The sequence below is a fragment of the Pleuronectes platessa genome, chromosome 11 (genome assembly GCF_947347685.1).
Source record: "Pleuronectes platessa chromosome 11, fPlePla1.1, whole genome shotgun sequence".
NCBI lineage: Eukaryota > Metazoa > Chordata > Actinopteri > Pleuronectiformes > Pleuronectidae > Pleuronectes > Pleuronectes platessa.
Genome location: NC_070636.1, coordinates 14,683,488 through 14,704,528, shown reverse-complemented (window position 1 = coordinate 14,704,528; position 21,041 = coordinate 14,683,488). Strand labels below are relative to the sequence as shown.

Here is a 21,041-nt window from a genome sequence, read left to right as displayed (position 1 = left end):
CTGGTTGAAGTGCGCGACTCCACTGGGGTCTGTGACTGCTCCTCTGGTGGGTATCACTGATCGGTGAAGTCACGTCAGTAAACACAAAGACAGGATGTAAGATCGGGTCATTTCTTTCAAAGTAAAAACCCTCTACAATTAGCCACTTGCAGCAGGCTCAGGTTTTTTTATTTTGAAGTGCAACCTACCCAACTTCCGGTATTCACATATGTGTTTCTGGTTGACTTGATGCAGCATTTGATTCAATTCAGACACACACACGTATACACAATTTGTCTCTATTGCCATCAACAAGGTTTCATCAACTCAAATATATGTATTTTATATGTAAGTTATCAATTCGGATAATGTACCTTGTTAATTTTAATTCTAACCAACTGTATAAGTTAGTTCAGCAATTTTATTTTTTATTTTTCAGTGTATTTTATTAAGATCAAAAGGACTGAAGTGCAAAGTCTTACAGCAAACTGGCTTTGCTCGTTTAACAATTTGCATTACTGTACATTTTAACCATGAACTGTATGTAAAGATTGATGAAGCGTCTTCCTTTTGAGAATCAACAGGACGCATTTCCTCCACGTAATGTCAGGAACACAGCAATGCAACACTCCTCTCATACGGTTTATAAAAGTACTGAAACCTTTAACCAGTTTAATAACCACAGGACAAATGGATGAAAGATTAAAGAGGACAATGACAATCCACGGACACTTGACCATTTCTGTTTTTATTGAAAATACGGAAAACTTCAAGTATGAAACAATCATTTTTTTCCTTTAGCTGAAATTTAAAAAGTAAAATTGTTACTGCTCAGTATTTACACAAGGCCACTTCTCCCAAATATACAGTTTCATAAATAATATCTAAGAAAATATACAACACGTTGAGAAATTAAAGCTCCTGTGATACAGTATGTGAGGACAGTTGTAGAAGCAGCTACAGTAAAACGTGGAAGCCAGTTACTGCGGTGATGGCTTGCGTTCAAAGACTACAAAAGTTAAAAGGAAACTGTCTTTGGTGTTCGGTCAGAGATCCTCGTCAGTGAGACGGCAGTGTGGACGCTGAAAAAAAAGATCAGTCTGTGTTTGTCCACCTCCACTTCGCTTCCTGACACTCCAGCTTACAGTTTACGTGGTCACATGATAATAGTGCTATAGTGACTATAGCAGGGATCACCAACAGTGGGTGCATATAATAATAAAGTAGGACCTAATCTTTAACTGATACAGGAAACTATTTACACATTTTTTACATAAAGTTGAAATTGTACAGTGCAGGTAAATACCCAGTGTACAAATAATGCAATACACCATTTTTTAAAGACATCACACATCCCCCTCATAAACCCAACAAATAACCAATAATATCCCTTTCATGTTAAACACAATTCATCACTGTATGTCTCCTGTACTAAAACAATGTGCGGACAGTAAGCTGCATTCTTTTTGGGGACAAGATGAAAAAGAGGATGTTGAGAAGCGTTAGATAACTGGCAGCTGTTTCCTGATAATAGAAATAAACATGATTCACGCGATCATCAGCTTAAACTCTGGAACTTCTCCCGTAAGCTTTTCACTAGATTACTCTCTGACATCTTCCCTGAACTGAAAATGGAGGACCTCTCTGCACAGTCAGGATCCTCCTGGGGGAGGTGGTCCGGTTCTTGGAGTTTTCCTGCTATGCAGCTGCTCCTCACAGGATCCTGGAGGTTCTGCACTTCGTGGAGGGGAAGAGACCCGATGTGGTCCAAGGAGCTCCACCTGCACAGCAGGGGCTGAAGCCGTGGCTGGGGCCAGTCCTCTACGGCTGGACCTTCTTCACAATGTGTCCGGTCTGTCAGAGCTTTGTGAAGGTCTGAGGAGCTGCTGTACTTGTGTGAGCAGCTGTTACACACGCTGCTGCAGCACTCCAACATCCCCATTGTGCAGCTACCTGTTACTTTGGAGGAGTGGGTGTATTTGGAGCGAAGTTCTTGCACGTCTGGCCAGTGGAATCTCTCCGTCTGGGAGCTTTGAGGGCAGGTGTCTGAGCTCTGGGAGATGGCATCAGAGTTGGGGGTCTGGACTGGGCTCGGAGAACGCACTTCATGGATGACCATCTGATCAGAACCAATTAGAGGCAATCTCAGGCTGTGTTTACCTGTATACACACAAACAAACAAAAAACACACACAGAGAATCAGTTTTATCTACACGAGAACAAGTGATAAGTTACTGCCAGAGGAAGCAATCAACTGCCTCCTGTTTACCCTTTTTCCTGAGCTGCAGCCTCTCCTCGTGGACAGCGGGCAGGCTCTTCAAGCCCTGCTGATTGGCCGCGTCTCGGTTCCTCTGCCACACCATAGGCCTGTTGTTCTTGATGCGTTGGCTGTACTGACGAGCCAGCTGGAACACCTTGTTTTTCATCTTTCCCATGTCTTGCAGGATCTGTTCCTCATCCAGACTCGCTCGAAAGCTGATGATCTTCGGCAGCTGGTTGTGGTTCAAGTGGTTCTTCTCCTGTGACGGAGGAGTTGTACTCAGTGTAGATCCGCCCTCTGTCGGTGGAGAGGTTGTGCTGGGTGATGAGACCAAGGAACCATCTGAGGCAGTGCATGTTTCAGACTCTTCTAAAATCTGAGGCGTTTGTTCGCTGTTTTTAACATCTGAAGTATCGAAGCTCATGTCCTGTGGTGCTTCCAATATCGAATCATTCACTTTCTCCTCTTCTATCTGCAGGACGTCCTCCTCCATTTCCATGTCTTGCCAAACCTTGATCATTTCTTCTGAGCTTCTGAACTCTTCTTCCTCAGTGGTTGAGGCTTCACTGATGCACTGAGGTCTCGCCATGGCCTCCGCTGCTCTCTTCGGTTCGGTTTCAGTGTTTCGACTCTTTTCTAATCCAGGAAGGTCGAACACAGACCAGGAAGTGGGCCGGTTCCAAGAGAGGCCCTTCCTGTGCACTGGGACGGCCTGCTCCTGAGGAATGCTGTTCAGCTGTCGGCTCAAATGTTGAACCAGACCTGCCGGGATGTAGGAGAGACTTTCCCGGCGCTTGATGCTGAAGTTAGCATCCTGGTGCTCGGCATCCTCGTAGTAACTCCTGATCTTGTGGATGAGAAGACGATCTTGTTTGGAAAGTGTCGACCTCCGTTCTCCTTCGATGAGGACGTCCAGTGCAGGGTTGTGTGCAGGCGCCGACATATTGACCTCTGGGGTGGTCTGAGGCTCCGGGGTTGAACTCTCGAACATTTGGGTCTGCTCCTCCAAGTCCATGCAGGCCGAGGGGCTTTTGAGGACTTCGTTTTCTGCTGGAGGAGAGGGACAGGCGAGGGAACCCAGGTCCTCTGACACTAGGCTGCTCCGTCTGGACAAGCTACGGATGAATCGCTCGGCTATCACGCTCGCCTGGTCCAACACGGACATGGGAAGGATGCTTTTACGGTCCAACACGTCCTCCCCCTCCTCCTCTGAGAGCTCCCCGTTTGTCAGTACACTCGCCTCCTCCGGTTGGAGACAAGAGGAATCGCTCCCTCCTTCTTCTTCCTCCTCTCCAGTTTCTCTTGAAGTATCCTCAGTTTCTAGGGTGTCGTCGTCTTTTTGAGGGGGGGACACAGGAGACTCGGGACACAGGGAGCGCTGCACCTCCGGTTGATCCCTCCTCTTCTCTGGAGGGACGCAGTCTAGAGGGCAAATCTCCTCCACGTTGACCTGAAACACAATGGAGTGTTTACAAAGTAGCATGTAATGAGCAAAATAGACATAATGACAGCAAGCACTCTCCCATCTCCATAAACCTAATGGACCTTTTCAAAGTCAACCAGACAGTTTAATCCACAGCCACAACAATTTACGATGCATGTGTTTTATCCTCTGGGACCCACTGGAGCTTTATTACAGTGACCTGTTTCTATGTACAAAATGTCCGTGTGGTAAAAATTGCAATGACACTGTGACTGCATTTACATTCTGGCTGCTAACCCCTCCTCACTGCACAGTTCAGGACGCCCTTGGAGAGTTTAACGGTGAGTACGATGATGTCAGCGGCCCTAACAGCGCCTGTGATATTGGCGCCCCCGACATTGCCCGCTGTGCTGATGTTGCCCTTGTCGGCCATTATTCTAAATGTGTTTCCAGTTGTTGCCTGCCCGTGTGGTGTGCCTGCAATTTCTAAAAAGTGCAGCTTGGGGCTGTGTGGTGTAGATAAGGTTAGAAAGGAATTACAAACTTTACTCTGTTCAGGTGCAGAGAATCATGAGAGCAACACCTGGCCTCCAAATGAAATGTTTACCAGAGAGAGAGCGGTGTGTGTGTGTGTGTGTGTGTGTGTGTGTGTGTGTGTGTGTGTGTGTGTGTGTGTGTGTGTGTGTGTGTGTGTGTGTGTGTGTGTGTGTGTGTGTGTGTGTGTGTGCACTTACAGTGCTGTGAAAAAGTATTTGCCCCCTTCCTGGTTTCTTATGTTTTTGCATATTTGTCACACTTAGATGTTTCAGATCATTAAACCGATTTTTATATTAGACAAAGACAACCCGAGTAAATATAAAATGCAGTTTTTAAATGAGGATTTCATTTATTAAGGGAAAAAAGCTATAGTTAAAAAAAAAAAATTATAAAGTCCCTCATTAGATAAGTACATATAAGTATTTTATATGTTAATAAGACAATAAATAACAATAAATCACAGCAACAATAAATATAATAAATAATACATTTTTTTTGCAGTATTCAAACTGATTAAGACCACCTAACATCAAGGCGCCATTATGCCAATGAATATCCTCACCAAGATAGAAGTACAAAGCTGTTTGTACGTGCGTGTGTGTGGGTAATTTTAATTTACATAAAAACAAACTCCAGGCATAATTCAAATAGGCCAAATAGAAAATAACAGCTGAAAAGACACTGAAAGACTATTGTGACAATAGTCTAAACCCTCGAGGGTATAAGGATATATTGGCATAATGTAACACAGTGAAAACACATTAGTGTCACATCTGACCTCAGGGACACGTGTGGAAATGATGCTGAATGGATGTGTGGACCCTGATTGTGGACGGCTTTATTAACTACCTGTGTAGTGAGGGCTTTTTGAATAGCCTCGTCCACGTGATTCTCCTCCTGCCTCCCAGTTTCTGTCTCAGCTTTCACTTCAGTCACAAATCTGTCGTGATCGTCCTGAGAGCATAAAAACAAATTGAAACACAACAAACACACTTACGTTTAATGTTTGAAACAGCCACTACAATGAAAGGGTTTCAATTTAACCGACGTGGATTAATGCATAATCAGAATAAATACTGGTATAATAATTGACGTCAACAAAGAAGGGGGGAAGGGGAAATATGATTATCAAAGAGCAAAGTGCTCGCCATAATAATAATCATTTAATCAGATGCCAACATTAACCTTTGAAGTCAAATTACATTCAACAGGGCGCCACTGGTTTTAATGCAAATGCAGGCAATGGTTTCAACGGCATGAGCATCAACATCAATCATGTCCTAAAAACACAATTATGAAACACGGCACACAATTACTGGAGCTACACAGATGAGGAGGACAGACACAGGAGCAGAGTGCATGAACAGAGGGACAATCTTCAGCTCCACAAGCAGAGACATGCACCAAGTTAAGTTGCAACCATTCCTTCTTAGAGCAGATTAGGAAATTCCATGCACTTCAACATCAATTTGACGAGAGGTATTAATGTGCACAGCGCAAATGGTAGCAGGTGTTAGTTGGTTCTGTTTGTGAAGTAAAAATAAGCGAGAGAGACGTGAGCGAGCGTGGGAGAAAGAGTGGCAGAGAGTATTGGTAAGCCGGCGGAATGGAGGACAAAAATGGGAAACCCGTGGGTGGCAGAAACCCTCACCGTTGTGAAGTGAGTAGAAAGCAAAGCCCTGGCTCTAAAGTGCCAGCAGGAGATGGCTGCCAGCACTGAGTTGGCAAAGTCGGCTACCTGGTCATCTCCCATTAGTATATCTTCCTTGTAACTCTCCCCCTCCTCCTCATCCTCCTCCTTCTGCAGCTCCAGACCCCCCTCACTGCATGAAGAGCCCAGTTTCGGGCCAGTGTCAGTCGGACTTAGCTGCTCCAGAGAGTCCCTTCTCGGGATCAGATCGTCCACACATGGCCTCTCAGCCTGAGGGTCATCGAGGCCGGGGTCCAGCGTTCTGACACTAGCGGCTGGCTGAAGGGTGCGCCTATCCCCCAGCAGTGCACCCTCACTGCCTGCATGCTGTAGCGTGAAGTCAAAGACATGTGGATTGTTATCGCAAGGCCAGTGCTGGAGCATGATTGTGATTACAAAGAGCTGAAAATGGGATGTGAGATATGATTTTTCTTTCTTTAGGCCGGGTCAAAGTATGTTCTGTGCAGATTAGATTTTTTCTGCTTTCAAATTTTTTGGTTACACTTCTTTTGGGATTAGAATGGAAAGCCTGAACCTCTGAATCAAAATTGGATAAACCATATCTCACCACAGCACACCGAAATAAAGTGTGGTGCTTACAACAGAATAAAAAAAAAGCTTATCAGGGTTTAATAAAAGACAACATTTGGATTTCAGACGCTTACCTTCAGCACAGCTTCATGGAGAACAAAGATAAAGAAGAGGGGAGAGATAAACAAATAAGAATGTCAATAATTCGAAATGAAAAAAGTCAGAATATCGCAGGACAGAATAACCTGAATACCACATGAGTCTTATATAAGCTCCAGAAGAAGGGAGTGAGTGAGGCGGTTGTTACTCTGGCCCAGACTTAAAGGAGGTCTTGTGATTAGATAAATACCAATTAGAAACATCTTCCTCTCAGTGGCTTAGACTGGACATGATTCAATTAGCCAGGATGTGATGAGCCACTCCCTCACCGATATGGAAGGTTGACGTGTACATTGTTTCTTCATTACACTGATTCCAAAAATTGATCTGGTCTGGGAGCAGAGAAGAACTGGGGACAAGGAATACAGAGGTTTTTCTCTTTCATAATGGCCAATCATAGAAGATGACAGCAGGAGGACGCGCAGATCTGAGGCTGAGTTGGACTATTGAAAAGAGCTTGTGTATGACAAAGCCTTGGGCCGATGTGCAATATAATTAACGTCATTATGGGGGAGGCCAGTGGAGGGGGGTGGGGGGGTCGGAGCGAGTGTGTGTGTCTTTTGATCTGTTCTCCAGGTGTCTTTGTGGGAGAACAAAGCGAAACTGGAATAGAGATGAAAAAAGCACATGGGGCTGAATTTGAGTTTGGACAATCAGAAACAGAGTGGTATAGACAACTGGTAACGACTATATATAAAATGGCGTTTTCAAACAAATGAGTGATATGGATGTAGCCAAAATCTGCCCGTTTGTCCCCGGAATTCCTAAAACGGAGAATGAACGTCCACTGAACCTCACCATGTACCAACCTTTTGTGCTCCTCATGATTCTTTTTGCAGGCTCTGAAAGGGGAGAAATTGAAAAGGACAATTAATGATCAACTAAATAACTATAGAACTATATTGAACAGATACACGAAGGACTTTACGGATACAAGATCGGGTGAGAACTGTTTACCTGATCTCCTTCGCCCCTTTCGTCCTCCCTGATGGAAGTCGTCCCCGCGGCAGGACTCTGCTTTATTCAGCCTCTCAGGACTGTAGTGGTACTTTCCTAGATCTGGGCAGTAGTAAATGGTAAATTAAACAGCAATATATATTTACCACTGAAAATGAACCACCCTTTTTTTTGTGTCAAGCAGCATCTTCTGTTGCCATGGATACTGTTAAAGTGGTTTGTGCATGGCTAATGTTTCCATATTTGTGACACTTACAGTTTGAGTTGTCCAGGATGGCATCTTTTGCCTTTGAAGAAAAAGGAAGTGTGAAATGATGAGAGGCAGACCTTTAGCTTTCTCTGAGGAGAAAGGACATCGTTTTGAGGGACTATTTTTTTTTTACCTTCTGGGGGACGATTGTGTTGTGGTTCTCAAGAATGAGCCTCTTAATGTGATGGGCCCAGAGACGCTTCTCCTCTACTGATTTGGCCTGTAAACAACAAGTACTTGTGATTTAGAAAGTCGTTCTTCACATTAACAAATAGAATAGAAACAAACTGGCACTGAGTGTATATCTCCTCCGAGGCCCAACATTCTCCTCATGAAAGCACATTTAAATTCACTAGATCCAAATATACTCATAAAATGTCTGTTTTTTTGCGATCCATGAATTACTCTCTGAGAAAACAATAAAAATATTGAAAAAGGTTCTATTCCACAATGTTTAAGAACCCCCTGATCTGGATCTGCACCATAATTCTAATGGCATCTTCCTTTTCTCATTTCCCTCCACAAACTTTCGTTGTTATCGGTTGGGTAGTAATTTTTGTGTTATCCTGCTGACAGGAATGCAGAACTGACATAACAGTGGAAACTCTTAAGCGTTTACGAAAAAAGGTTTGGTTAACACTACAAATGGTGATATTATGGCAAACATCAAACTAATCAGGCCTCGGGTTGTTTTCTGATGATTCTGACCAGATGATTAAACTGCAGTTGTACATGTTGTGTAACTGTGCAGCAGAAGGGAAAAGGTTGACAGTTACTGGTGATCCACATTTACCTGCACTGTATGTGGCTGCTTGGGATGCTTGAAATGGATGACACTGAAGAGCAGGGGATCCTTGGCACTGTCAAGCAGCATTAGGGTGGAGCACTGCAACCACAATGAATGTAGAGATGAAACTGAGGCTTCAGTCAACTTAATTTGCTACTTCAAAGAATATGTCTTTATGTTATCGATCTTAAGTTGTTGAACACACAATATGATGTTGTTTGACCTTCTGTTCAATCTTTAAATCACCATTTACCTTTATTTAAATTTCTTAAAGTACTAAATCATTAATGAGTGAAAATGAACCCTACCAAGATGTGGGTCTTATAGACGTAGTGTTCCCCTCGTTTCTTGGTAAAGAGGAGCATCTTTTCGAAGAGGAAGAGTGTGCGGGTGTTCTTCGCCCTTAAGACATGAAACGTGCCCTCCAGCACCAGCTCTCCATAGGTGGTCAGGTCAGGACCCTTCCAGTTGATCAGAAGAGACTGTATCTCCTGCAGATGAAAAATACACACACACACACACACACACTCTTAGCCATGTTCCTTCACCATGAAAGAGTATAAATGCCATCACAGCGTCAGATTTTATCTGTGATACAAAGATACAAAGAAAACTGAAGCTGCCACTTGATCAACGTCTCACACCAAGAATATCATTAAGAATCAGTAATCCTCTCTCTAACACTAAAAGTGAAAGCTGCAGATGTATACATTGATATCAAATTGGGAAGGTTTGTGGATTTGCTTTAGAGAACATATGACTGAAGAATCGTATTTTTAGAATATGTATATGTGCAAGAGATTGAAAAAAGTAGAGTTAAGATATATAACTATTGCAATAAATCAATGGAAAAATTATGTTTCAAAATAAAAATGTTTCAGAAAGAGAGAAGGATAATTTCATAATTTACTAGGAAAAATAACTTGACTGACTGTGTAGTGCTATTGTGAGAGCAATTCATGACAATGACGTATATACACCTTTTAAATGGCTGTTTGAATGCAAGTGTGGAGCTCTGACCTGAACCCTGACAGCATGTTCATGTTTCCTCTTCATGTCATTGATGTACCAGGCCACTCCGGTCATGGTGTCGATGGCCTCCTGAACCACCTCATTTCCCTCCTCGTCTGGGTCAAAGTGCTTCGCAATTTCCTTTGGAAGAGACCGGGGACAGTTACAACTTCTGACAGGAGGGTGACGCCACAGGGAACTAATTGAATCTCTTCCCAAACATAGAAAGATGTGAATCCATATCAATCCATTGAGCTATTTACCTTTGAAAATACTAAATGGCTTTTCGCCTCTGGGCCCATAGATATTAATCAAATTAAAGAAGGGGAAAAGGAGACTATCACTCTTTGGCTGTATTGTTAAACACTCACAGGCATTTTTCAAGGTGCAGTTATAAAACAATATAATAACAATACTTTATCATTAAGCATCAGGGCTGTAAACTTCTCTAACACTTACCGTATCATAAGTCTAAGGCCTGCAGGTGACATATTGAGAGAAGTCATATTAAAGCAGTGTAACCAAGGAGAATGTTGTGTACCTGCAGCAGCAGATGATATTTCAGGATCCTCTGAACTGGCTTGAGCAGGAAGGAGCCCAAAGGGAGCGAGCGCTTCAGAGCAGCTTGTCGATCCCTGAAGAACTTGGCTAAGGTGTTACTCCTCATGCAGTCAGTCAGTGCTGCCACAGAGCTAGAGAGCAGAAGATGATAACATGTGTATGTTTAATAAAATACGTTACATCAGATATCACAGGAAAAAGGTTATTTCAAGAAAATATTTTCTAGCTACTTACTTGGGATAGTTGGTGCAATACTGGGTATAAATTTCAAAGTATTCACTCTGAGGAAACACAAAGCAGAAATTTTGATAACATTAATTTCAGTCCATGTACTTTCCATCATAACTTTGATTAATTAAAGATATTAGGTAAGATAGAATAACTAACAATATATTATTTTAAGTAGAATGTTATGAGGAAGATATACTGACCTTATCTACAAAGCATCTAGCTATGGCCACAGGGTCGTTCTCACACATATCCAGAGACTGCAGCAGTTCACTGAAAAGCAGAACAGAACAGGGAGTTCACGTTAACATAATATCTATGTGTAGAAAAAACGATGAAACCACAAAGGAAGGAAGAAATAATGATTAGTGGCTGTTGTCAATAAATCAATGCTTATATTCTTCTACAGTATTTATTCTCCCCGCCCAGTGAGATTTGACACGAATTAAGAAATAATGCCACTAGAGGGCAGCATACACTGTTAAACAATAACCTTGTCTTGGCAAGAAAGAACACTGGAATTCTCCCCTCTGACAGTGCCATAAAAAACAGGATGTACTCTAAAAACCTGGAAGTTGTACGGTTGATTCATTATTTACTTGGTGTGACATCACCTCAACAAAATGTGCACGACTGGGTCCCTGTTGGAAAATTACAATACAAAACAAACATGGCTTCGGAATCGAAATAATTAAACAGGCTTCATCACACTGAAATCCATCCCTTAAGATAAAGACTGTGTGCCTTATCTGAAAGCCATTACAAGGAAACATGTTCATAATACAATAAAAGAAAAGCACTGGTGTTGAGGTATGTTTCGGAAACAAAGTCAATATTTGTTCATACTGCAAGATTTACTCTGGTCACAAAGAGTAAAATCCTGGCCTCCCAGCAATGACATCCATTTAGAAATGTGAGTTTATTGAGTATCAAGTGCTTTTAGGGCAGAAGGGGTTTGAATTACAGCAAAGTAACACACTTCACTGCTAGTAAGACACCTGCAGTACGGTGATGGTTTACATGATCCCTGCAATGGTGAGTAAACGAGGTGACTGGGTTTTTTATTTTTTTGACGGACTATAGAAATGTTTACCTCTATTGCAACATAAATTCGGAAAGCCTCCTGCAAATAGGCACAACTCTGTATATTAAATAAACATGTGGTACCTTTTCACAGGCAAGGACAGACACCTTTCCTCAGAAACTGCACTGTAATAAAAGCTAGTATCGCTGTCTGAATTGCTAACTGAAGGATGACAAAGCCTCCCAGTGCAACGTTACACAAAAGAAAAGCATTGTCTCTCTGTAAACCACAGTGCGTGTCCCCTCGGATCCCAAATCTCTCTTCAGCTGACTTCAATTTAAAAAAAACATGTGCTGTACAATAGCCTTGACATTACCCAAGGAATGTTAATGTGTTGTTTTATCAAGCGGCACGGACAGCAGTGGGCACTTGCTGAAGTGAGATGATTAAATGTAAGACTAACTATGACCATTACACCAGCGTGTTTACTGTGGAGAGTGTTGCCCCACGGCTCCTCCCTGCGTCTGCTTTGACTCCCTGAATGGATCACAAGCAGCGAGTGGAAGAAAAGGAGTTAGACGTCATGAATTCTCCACATTCCTCATATTATCTCAAATATGAGAATAGCAGAGTACACACACATCAAAGTGCAGTGAATGGGAACAAAGTACAAGGAAGTAAGTACACCGATGACTGACTACAGCCCCCTCTGCTCTGGGTATTGTCTCATCAGGTCGAAGGTACCTTTTAAGATATAAGCTACAAAATAAAACATATCTAGATGTTAGGCTGGTTGGTGAGGGTATACCCGGGCGATGACTTACCTGTTGAACTCATATATGTCCTCTATGTTTCCAAACAGGGCACACACTTGCTCTGGCCGTATGGGGAGGTTGCTCATGTCGATGATGTGAGCCAAATAGTCCTGGGAAAACATAAAATACAGTTCATTTCGAATCACTCCATATGGTTTACTATCCTTCAGGCACTTGCAGATTCCTACCTGCAGAGGGAGCATGCATAAAGAGAGACAATTTTCTCCTTCAAAACCATCACACAGGAAATCCTCTAGGATGAATGATCACTTTTTACACAACAGTTGGTTTGTGCAGAGGGTTTATACCATTCTAGTTCTGATGTCATGGTCATAAGGCTTTGACGTGAAAGATGTAGGTTGATTTATTCACAGCTATGTGATGTTTAAAGGATCCTTTTAAGGATTTGTTCCAGTGACTGGGGGGGGGGCAATTAGACTGTCTAGAGGAGGCCCCATTGTACCTTGACCATAAACATCAGCACAGCCCGTTCCCCTGCCAGGACCCAGCTCCCCACGGACCTATTCAGCAGATACAAATATCTAAAACCACACATATTCCAACATCTGGATGGTTGCCCTGTCTCTCGGTCCCCTGTGCACTCATGTGCCACACAAACCACGACATACAAGTGCAGGAGTAAAGGACAAGCGACAAACCCGTATAAACTCAGCGACTGTATAAAGAATCTACCAGTAAACAGCTTGTACACACCCCCATGCTCCCAGACGATGTGGTGCAAAAACACACAAGCACACAAAGAGAGACACACACACACACACACAGAGAGACACACACACACACATGCCAGGCAGCCCAGATTAAGAGTAGAGTCATCACATCGCACTGACTGAATGAACTGGTCATGGATGGAGAATTTCACTGCAGCTGGAGCAGTGCTGACTTGCAGTCAGCAGGGCGCCTCATAGTCTCCTATGGAATAGCTCACCACTGTTGTTACACCATACACACGTGACCTTTAGCATAGCACAAGAGATTAAATGCTATATGTGGAGTCTCCCAGCTTATAGTGCGACAAGCTTAAAGCAACAGAAACCCAGCTTTACCTGCGCAGGGTAAATCTGGGACCAATAAGTCACATCAAAATGCCTAACTAATTAAAAATAAATAAGATCGATAGTTTAAATGGTAAATGGTTTGTATCTATGTAACGCGTCTCTATTGTTGAAGACCACTCAAAAGGCTTTACAGAAGACTTTTGCCAGTCAGCCATTCACATACACAGTTACATAGTGCATCGGACTGGGATTAAACCGCCAACCTTCTGTTGAGTGGATGAATCTATCCGCACCAGTTTAAGTGGGGAAAAGAATAAACAATTTTGAATTTTAGCGGAGGATTGGCTCAATGTGTGGGTAACATTAGAGACAATCATAAACTTGCAAATATTGAGAAAATGTAATCGACTGTTCGCAAACAACTTTTAAAAAAGCTATATCGATGTGGCCATAAAGATGGAAACCATACTCATATCTCCTGGAGCTGAAAGAACCTTTCTGGTACAGAGTGAATTCTGAGCGAGAGATGCTTGGACATATTGTATACCAAAGTGTTATATTTTAAACTTGGGCAATATAACTAATGTGGTGCAGGATGAAGGTGAGTGTCTGGTCAAAATTCTACTCACAGCTGTGAGAGAGGGCTACCAAGAAATCGCTTGATAGGAACACACTGAGACCTGAACGAGGCTTAGATAGAGTACTGGAACTATTGGAGATGGAAACGATTATTTATTGTTTAAGAGTGAGAGGAGATATATTTACCAGAGAATTTGAACAATTGATTGGTTTTGATAAAAATATTGATAAAGGTAAATTACACCATAACCGCAAAATGTAAACCCTCTCTACAGTTACACTGTAGAGTTTTCAAAAAAAAAAAACTTTTTCTTCTTCTTTTTTTGTCTTTATGTGTATATATGAATAAAGCAACACAGACTAAAGTGCAAAAAATAAAATAGAGGAGCGTGATGTTGGACTGGCTCTTTTTTCTGAAACCCAATAGCATGATTCACATTCTTTTTGAACAATTCCTCTGGGTGTGACTGGACCAAGTGCTGAGGTTGTATTTAGACATGTGAGACCAGCTGGGTCAAACAGCTGTTCTCTAAATGTTATTCTATGGATAGACAGTAAAGAGTGAGAGACTTCAGAGGCAGCGATTCACTGGATTTGACAGCAGGGTGGACACATCTTCAGCAGCTGTTTCAGCCTTCAGTGTCAATATCAAGGGGAAGCTTTGAATTACAATAGTTTGCTGAAATAACAATTCCAAGATGAGGGAACAGGTTTCACACATCTCTGTCAGATTCAAGGCTGAGTGTGAAATTAAAATGAGCTGCATGGAATCTATTTGACTGAAGCAATACTGTATCATAAAAGGACACATCTGTGCTGGACAGTATTCCCACACTGTAGTCTATGGAAAAACCGATTGCTCCGCTTTCATTTGTGTTATTCTCCGTTTGCTGCAAAGATGGAGGTGTTTGTGTTGGCTGGGAGCTCCTGAGAGCTCAGGCTGGGCCGGAGCTCGCTGCAGGGTCTGAGTGAGCGGGGCCAGACCAGACAGGGGCTGCTGCCCCCGTCAGCTGAAATAGTTTAAAGCAGTGGAAGTGTTTGTCCGAAGCAAGTCATTAATCAAACCGCGACCAGCCGGCACCCCCTCGCCCCTGCAACTGCCAGACGCCAGCGCAGTCGGAGACAAGGTGAGGAGAGGTGCGAGCTGGTTTACTGCGAGTCAGCCTGTGAAATGCTTCACGTGTTAAAGACATTAACAGCAGAGACTGCTTGACAGCAGCGTGCTCCTGTTTCTGAGCAACAACACGGAAGATTGAAAGCTGGGGAGGCTTCTTCGTCTGGAACTTGTTTCCAGACTGCAAAGGGTAGAACAGGGTATAAGAGATAAGTTTGTTGAGGGGTAAAATCTTTCCTGGCCCATTTTCCATGGGTCACATGTCTGAGATGAGGTTACTTCTATCTCTGACGAAGATCATAAAGCCCAGGTTTCCTGCCATGAAAGACCTGCACTGTGTCCCAGTTTTGACTGTGTTTGAACTCCAGCTTTGAGCACGCTCTGTGGGCTACAGGCTGTAAATTTTCAATGCACTGTAAATATACAGAGTGCTTTATACAAATCACTACGACCAGATCATAAACTCCACAGCCTTGGAAATATATAAACAAAACACAATGTCAGATGTCAGACATATATTGTTGTCAACCGCCCAATTGGTTAAGAAAGCAGGGAATCAGGATATATCCTGGTTATAAAAGGACAAAGAACAAAAATGTATTGGATATTTTACAACGCCCAGATTCATTTTTTGGCCACAAACCAAGTACACATTATTTGCTCTCATCAGCCACTGAGCCCAATTCCCCCTGTTTTGGCTCCAGGCTGTACAAAAGAGTTCTGCAGACACCGAGCCACAGCTGTCCATTAATCCAAGGCAAACACGTGCTCCAAATGCACTGAATGCTGATGATTTACATTCTACAATATCAACCAGTGGCTCACATTGAACTTGGCTGAAAACGGCAAAAGGAAAATCCAATATGAGTACAGTCAGCATAACCCTGACCTCCACTCACCTCCACGATGCTGCGCAGGTCCTTGACGTACATGCGTTCTGTCTCAATGATCTCCATGACCACACGGTCCACGTAGGTCAGCTTCGGGTTGGGCGCCATGGCGTTTGCGACGACAGGCGAGGCAGTGATGTGAGGTATTTGAGCGATCACCTTCCTGTTGGAGGCCGCGTTGTTGTTGTTCCACTGGTGGCTGATCACCCGGGGCTCCAGCCGTTCCTGCCAGCGGCCCCTGGAGCTTGTGAGGATGGGGCTCTGGTCCCCAGCCTGTTCGCCGTTACCTTTGGCCGGACTCAGCTCCAAGTCTATGTCCTCCCCGCACGGTACGGGTGGGGTGTTGGAGGAAGGTATTGCGATGGTGCTTCCGAAGAGGCTGCGACTGTCGCGGGATGAGTCTGAGGACAGGGTGGACACAAGGCTCACTGGACGTTCACCCTCTCCATCCAGTGGCTCCGCACAAAGTCGGCTGTAACAGTCTTGGCCCAAGTCCATGTTTGCCTGGTCATGATTACTGGTGAGGAGAAGCGAGGAGAACTGAGGAGATTCTGGGACAGGAGAGAGGAACAAAGATAGAGGGGTCAGAATTTGAGAGACACTGTAGTCAGTGAAACAGAAATGGATATCTGTCTCCATCTCTCTGGAGACAATCTAATCTACTAACTTCATGGCTAATTGCAGAAGGTAAGTGCTTCATACATAAAATACCTCCAGTCAAAAGCTTTTACTGGAGAAAACCTGCTATGTCTGCTCTTTTCAATCAATGCCACATATGCATACTTGGCATGTAACCTGTCTTCCAAGAAGCGACTGTTGCATTAAATATTTAAATTTGAAATAAAAATTGTGATATTTGTTGTTTCCTCTAGCTTGCGGTTTCCTGGGTTATAAATGGTAAATGGCTTTGTATTTATATAGCGCTTTTCTAGTCCTGATGACCGCTCAAAGCGCTTTACAGTACAGTTCTACATTCACACACACATTCATTCAGTGCATCTATTCGCAGCACTTTTACACAGTTATTCTATGGGGGGGCCATTCGGGGTTCAGCCTCTTGCCCAAGGACACTTCGGCATGCAGATGGGGTCAGACTGGAGATCGAACTGCCGACCTCTAGGTTGAAGGATGACCACTCTAGAATAGAATAATTTGGGTTATGTATTGGTGTTCTCCAACAAAGCTGCTTCATTTTACTTTTTATATTTTATATTTCTGAACCAGATGCAAACATAATTTGTTTATAGAACGCTACAGTAAACATTAATGTAGATTTTTCTACAATGCTGTTACTGTCCAGACACACTTTAGTGAATTGTCTTAATGGTTGTCTTCTCTCAGCAAGTGCACACATAGCAGCAAGGCATGATTGCATTAAGACACTGCTGAGGCACCAATCCAGACGAATATAATTCTGCAAACGTTCTAGCTACATTGACCAGACTTCTATCCATGAATCAATAAAAGCCGTGCGCTTTGTGTTTATTCTCCCAGGCTGAGACACAGAGGAGTGGTTTGCAGTAAAAGCCTCAGCTCAAATCATTACTGACATGGCCTAATTGCAACGCAGTATATTCTATGGAAAACCCAGCCACTTCCTCTTGTTCTTTTGACTGCTGAAGGCTGGGCCTTGGAAAAACAGAGAGGTAAAACTAGTTGGGAGAAAAAAAGATTGGAGAAAGGCACCCAGAGCTTTGTTTATATGCCTTCATTGAGCTCCGTCTGAATTTAAGAGAAATGGAATCCATATTCAGTTTCACTTCCTTCCTGACCAGATGGGGAATTTTCCCCACAAACGTTTCCTAAATATAAGAAACCATGTCGCTGTGTGAGAATGGGGCACTGAGTGCCCACCGAGCGGAGAGCTCCATTTCCTTTACTATTTACAGGGCAAAGGGTTCAAAACCATTTTACCCAGCTAAAGAAATGGGGCTTTGTGATGAATTTTAACTTCAGACTAATAAATAGAAATGAAAAAGGTATAAGCCATCGTTAAGCTAAATATTAAATTACATCTTTCCACTAAGTGCTACTGCTAAGTGGAGATGAAGAGCATAATTTCGTGTAGATAGCCAACAGATGTAGATTACGTCACAAGCCGGAATTCCACCAGTTTTGACATTCTTTAAACTATGTAGATGTGAGTTAACGGTCAGGGGTCCACAGCTCATAATAAAAACCTGAAGATGTAGTGAAAATATATTTTGTCAATCAGTGGCTACTGATTGATTACTGACTGAACCATCAGCTTAAAAATTAGTTTGAGGGTACATCGACTTAGAATAGAGAGACTGGTGCTGCTTTCATTCCCCCTCGGCACCCTGAACGGTTGTTCAGCTCAAAACATTGATAGGTTTTGTGTTTTCTCTACACGAAAACCACTTAATCGCTTAGACATGGAGCCAAATAAGTAATTGCCATGACGTTGCTGCTGCTCAGTATAAGTGACATGGTGCTGCTTTAATAAGCATACATAATTGATGTACAGTGTCTCATATATATCCAGTTTTATACAGGACATACAGTACAACCATTCACAGCTCTCGTAGGAATAAAGGCATAATAAAAGCAAAATCTGATTAATAAATTCTTGAGAAAATTGTGATGTTCAGCTAGTTGAAGGGTTTTACATCAATAATCAAATTGCCTTTTTAAGACACACACAGACACACACCTCTTGGCATCCTCAAACTTTCCATGAGTCAGGGCTGAACTCACAAGAGTCTTGTTCTCGCTGCACTACTTGTTCCACGGCCCAAACTGGGCTGCTCCAACAACACAGTTCCCATGCACAACCTCACGGGGAGTAAAGGATGATTCGGCAACCAAGAGCTGACCACTTGAGAAAACTCGGTTTACGCTCCCTGACAAATCATAGGGTTGATCGGGAGTGTAATGGGAAGCTATTACCCTCACTACACCACTACGAATTTGAATAAGGCTTCCATATCCTTTGTCACTTCTGTCTTTACTTTTGGTTTTGAGTTTCCCCTGTGTCTAGCATGTGAAATTCCCTTCCTCCTTCCTCCCTACCATATCTTTCCATAATACCGCTGCTGTGCTGCGGACTGAACTCCATGCCGAGTAAAAGGGAGGGAAGACAGCACAATGTGGGCTATGGACAAAATCAACTCCATACTTTCAGAATATAACCTCTCCTGATTGCATAGAATCATTATCTATATCTCCTTATGCATATCTCAAAGGGGTGAAATAAAAGATACCATTTGCTGCTCTGAAATGACAACGTCAAACTTGAACATGCACTTGACTCCAGTCCCAGCTTAGCTCCACAGCTTTGTTGACCACTTCAGATACAGGCTCCACGGCTGACGTTATCTGTGGCCGATACCACACCACATGTTTCAGGGAAAAACCACCACGGTGGACCACTCGCTAACTTTGTTGAAACACGGCGTGCAGAGGAATGCAAATTACCTGGTCAACATGCAAGTCTGAGATAAGCCGAGAACACGGTCCCGTGTCATGCAATGCAAAGTTTTTCCATCCTGCCAGTCACAACGGACAAAGACTTGTGATCTGCATCCTTTGTGACTCATGCGTTTATATGCTGTTTTCTCAAAATACTAAATACCCAATCCTGATCATACAGACAGTGTAAATGTCATAGTGTCTGGTCTTGCTCAGTGCTTCTTCAGCATCTGCAAACACTTATCACCAATCTCTGAGGGATCTGACACTACTGTGGTAAGGCCATTCCCATTACTGTGCCACACAGTTCTTAAAAGTAGCGCATTGGTAAGTGCCTGGTATCAAATTCATCCTTTGAAAAACATAAAGTACATGTTTTCACCTAACTATAGCAGAGTAGAGTGTATTTTACCTGGTATCTTTTTTAATATGTAGTAGTTGTGTTAATTTTTTATGTTTTGTATTTTAATGCAACTGAAACTGTGTTTACTTTTAACATTAATGTTAATGAAAGGAAAATTTGTTCTTGTGATTAATCCGTTAAAACCGAAATGACAATTTAAGTTTTGGCATAACTGTAGTGAATGGTCTATAAAATGAAACTACCGTGGCAGTGAACAGCTCTGTTAAAGCATTTGTTTTCCTTACAGCGACCAATTGACCCAATTGGCTGAGGCTGTCAATTATGAACTCATGTTTTTCATGTACTCACTACATCTGCCCTGTTGGTCGAGAGAAGAGAAGGCTACAAACTGTTCCCAATTCTCACATGTGAGGGGAGAATTCATTTACATTTACTTGTTTTGTTAAAGTATGATCTTAAATTTACAAACTTCTTCTTGTGGCCCGTCTTTGCACACAGCTCAGTGGACAGACCTGTCAAATCATACCTTACAGAATAGTTGTGGAGACGGCTTTGTCCTGTTAAATATATGGTCCAGTGCAAAATTTCCATTTCGGAGTCAGAAACCACAATTTTACAGCATAAGTACACAGCCTTGACAAAACACAACACTCTCTTTGTTTCACAACTGCATCAATACGGTTGTTAACTCACATATATAACTATTAACCAAGTCAAGGCTGAAGAGACAGTGTAGCATTTGGACTCAGTTAGATGAATTTTTAACCTCATGTTCACCATGAGTGTTACCTAAGAGTGTAGAGACCATTTTATCCTTACCGGATCGCAATACCTCACATTCCTGTGCGTGCACGGATCATTAATGTTGTTGCTAAAACAAAAATGGTTGGAATTCCAGGAAAAAAAACTTGCAACACCTCATTGTAATTCTTTGAATTCCAGTTTCCTGTCTGTTAAGCCGTGGTTAACATTTACAGACAAAGGTGTGTTAATGCTACTAGCATGACCTTCCCTTCCCTTTTGTTGACTCCCCGAATCCAAATCCCCTGGACAGAGGCAGGGATGCTGTACGACAATACAGCGTTTGTAAAGATAACGTTGAGTGATTTTATGTGAAGAAAATGTCCAAATAAAATACTGTCAATCCAAGTCTGAGTGTATGACTTCATTTGATGAGAAGCAAGTGAGTGTGACTAGTGTATGACAGGTGATTTATGGAAAAAACCTGGATCTGTTTCCCTGCCGAAAGCAGACAGGACGTTCACTCATGAGGGGCTCGATGACTAAGCAGTCTAGAACTAATAATGTAAAGTCTACACTTGCTTCCTTTTCAGTGTGAGCTTATCAGATGGTTGACAATGCAGACAGTTCATAAACTTCTCCGCCTCTGACATCATTGTTACGTGAATGACATGCAGCGCCTAATAAGGT

General features: G+C 42.7%; 1 protein-coding gene across 8 annotated transcripts in view; it reads right to left on the bottom strand.

Annotated features, from left to right (window-relative positions):
* Window positions 1-706: 706 nt before the first annotated feature.
* LOC128450725 (pleckstrin homology domain-containing family G member 3) overlaps window positions 707-21,041 on the bottom strand; it is a 33,519-nt gene continuing 13,184 nt past the window's right edge. For all 8 annotated transcript variants that reach the window (XM_053434355.1, XM_053434353.1, XM_053434354.1 and 5 more), the window contains 17 exons: window positions 15,824-16,365; window positions 12,222-12,322; window positions 10,577-10,646; window positions 10,380-10,426; window positions 10,126-10,276; window positions 9,594-9,725; window positions 8,882-9,064; window positions 8,580-8,672; window positions 7,920-8,006; window positions 7,793-7,823; window positions 7,537-7,638; window positions 7,389-7,421; window positions 6,555-6,565; window positions 5,851-6,216; window positions 5,049-5,153; window positions 2,249-3,689; window positions 707-2,139 (listed from right to left, as the gene is read on the bottom strand). In XM_053434355.1, coding sequence (XP_053290330.1) covers window positions 1,538-2,139; window positions 2,249-3,689; window positions 5,049-5,153; window positions 5,851-6,216; window positions 6,555-6,565; window positions 7,389-7,421; window positions 7,537-7,638; window positions 7,793-7,823; window positions 7,920-8,006; window positions 8,580-8,672; window positions 8,882-9,064; window positions 9,594-9,725; window positions 10,126-10,276; window positions 10,380-10,426; window positions 10,577-10,646; window positions 12,222-12,322; window positions 15,824-16,365 — 4,097 coding nt within the window. In that variant the 3' untranslated portion in view covers window positions 707-1,537. The remainder of the gene's footprint in view (window positions 2,140-2,248; window positions 3,690-5,048; window positions 5,154-5,850; window positions 6,217-6,554; window positions 6,566-7,388; window positions 7,422-7,536; window positions 7,639-7,792; window positions 7,824-7,919; window positions 8,007-8,579; window positions 8,673-8,881; window positions 9,065-9,593; window positions 9,726-10,125; window positions 10,277-10,379; window positions 10,427-10,576; window positions 10,647-12,221; window positions 12,323-15,823; window positions 16,366-21,041) is intronic.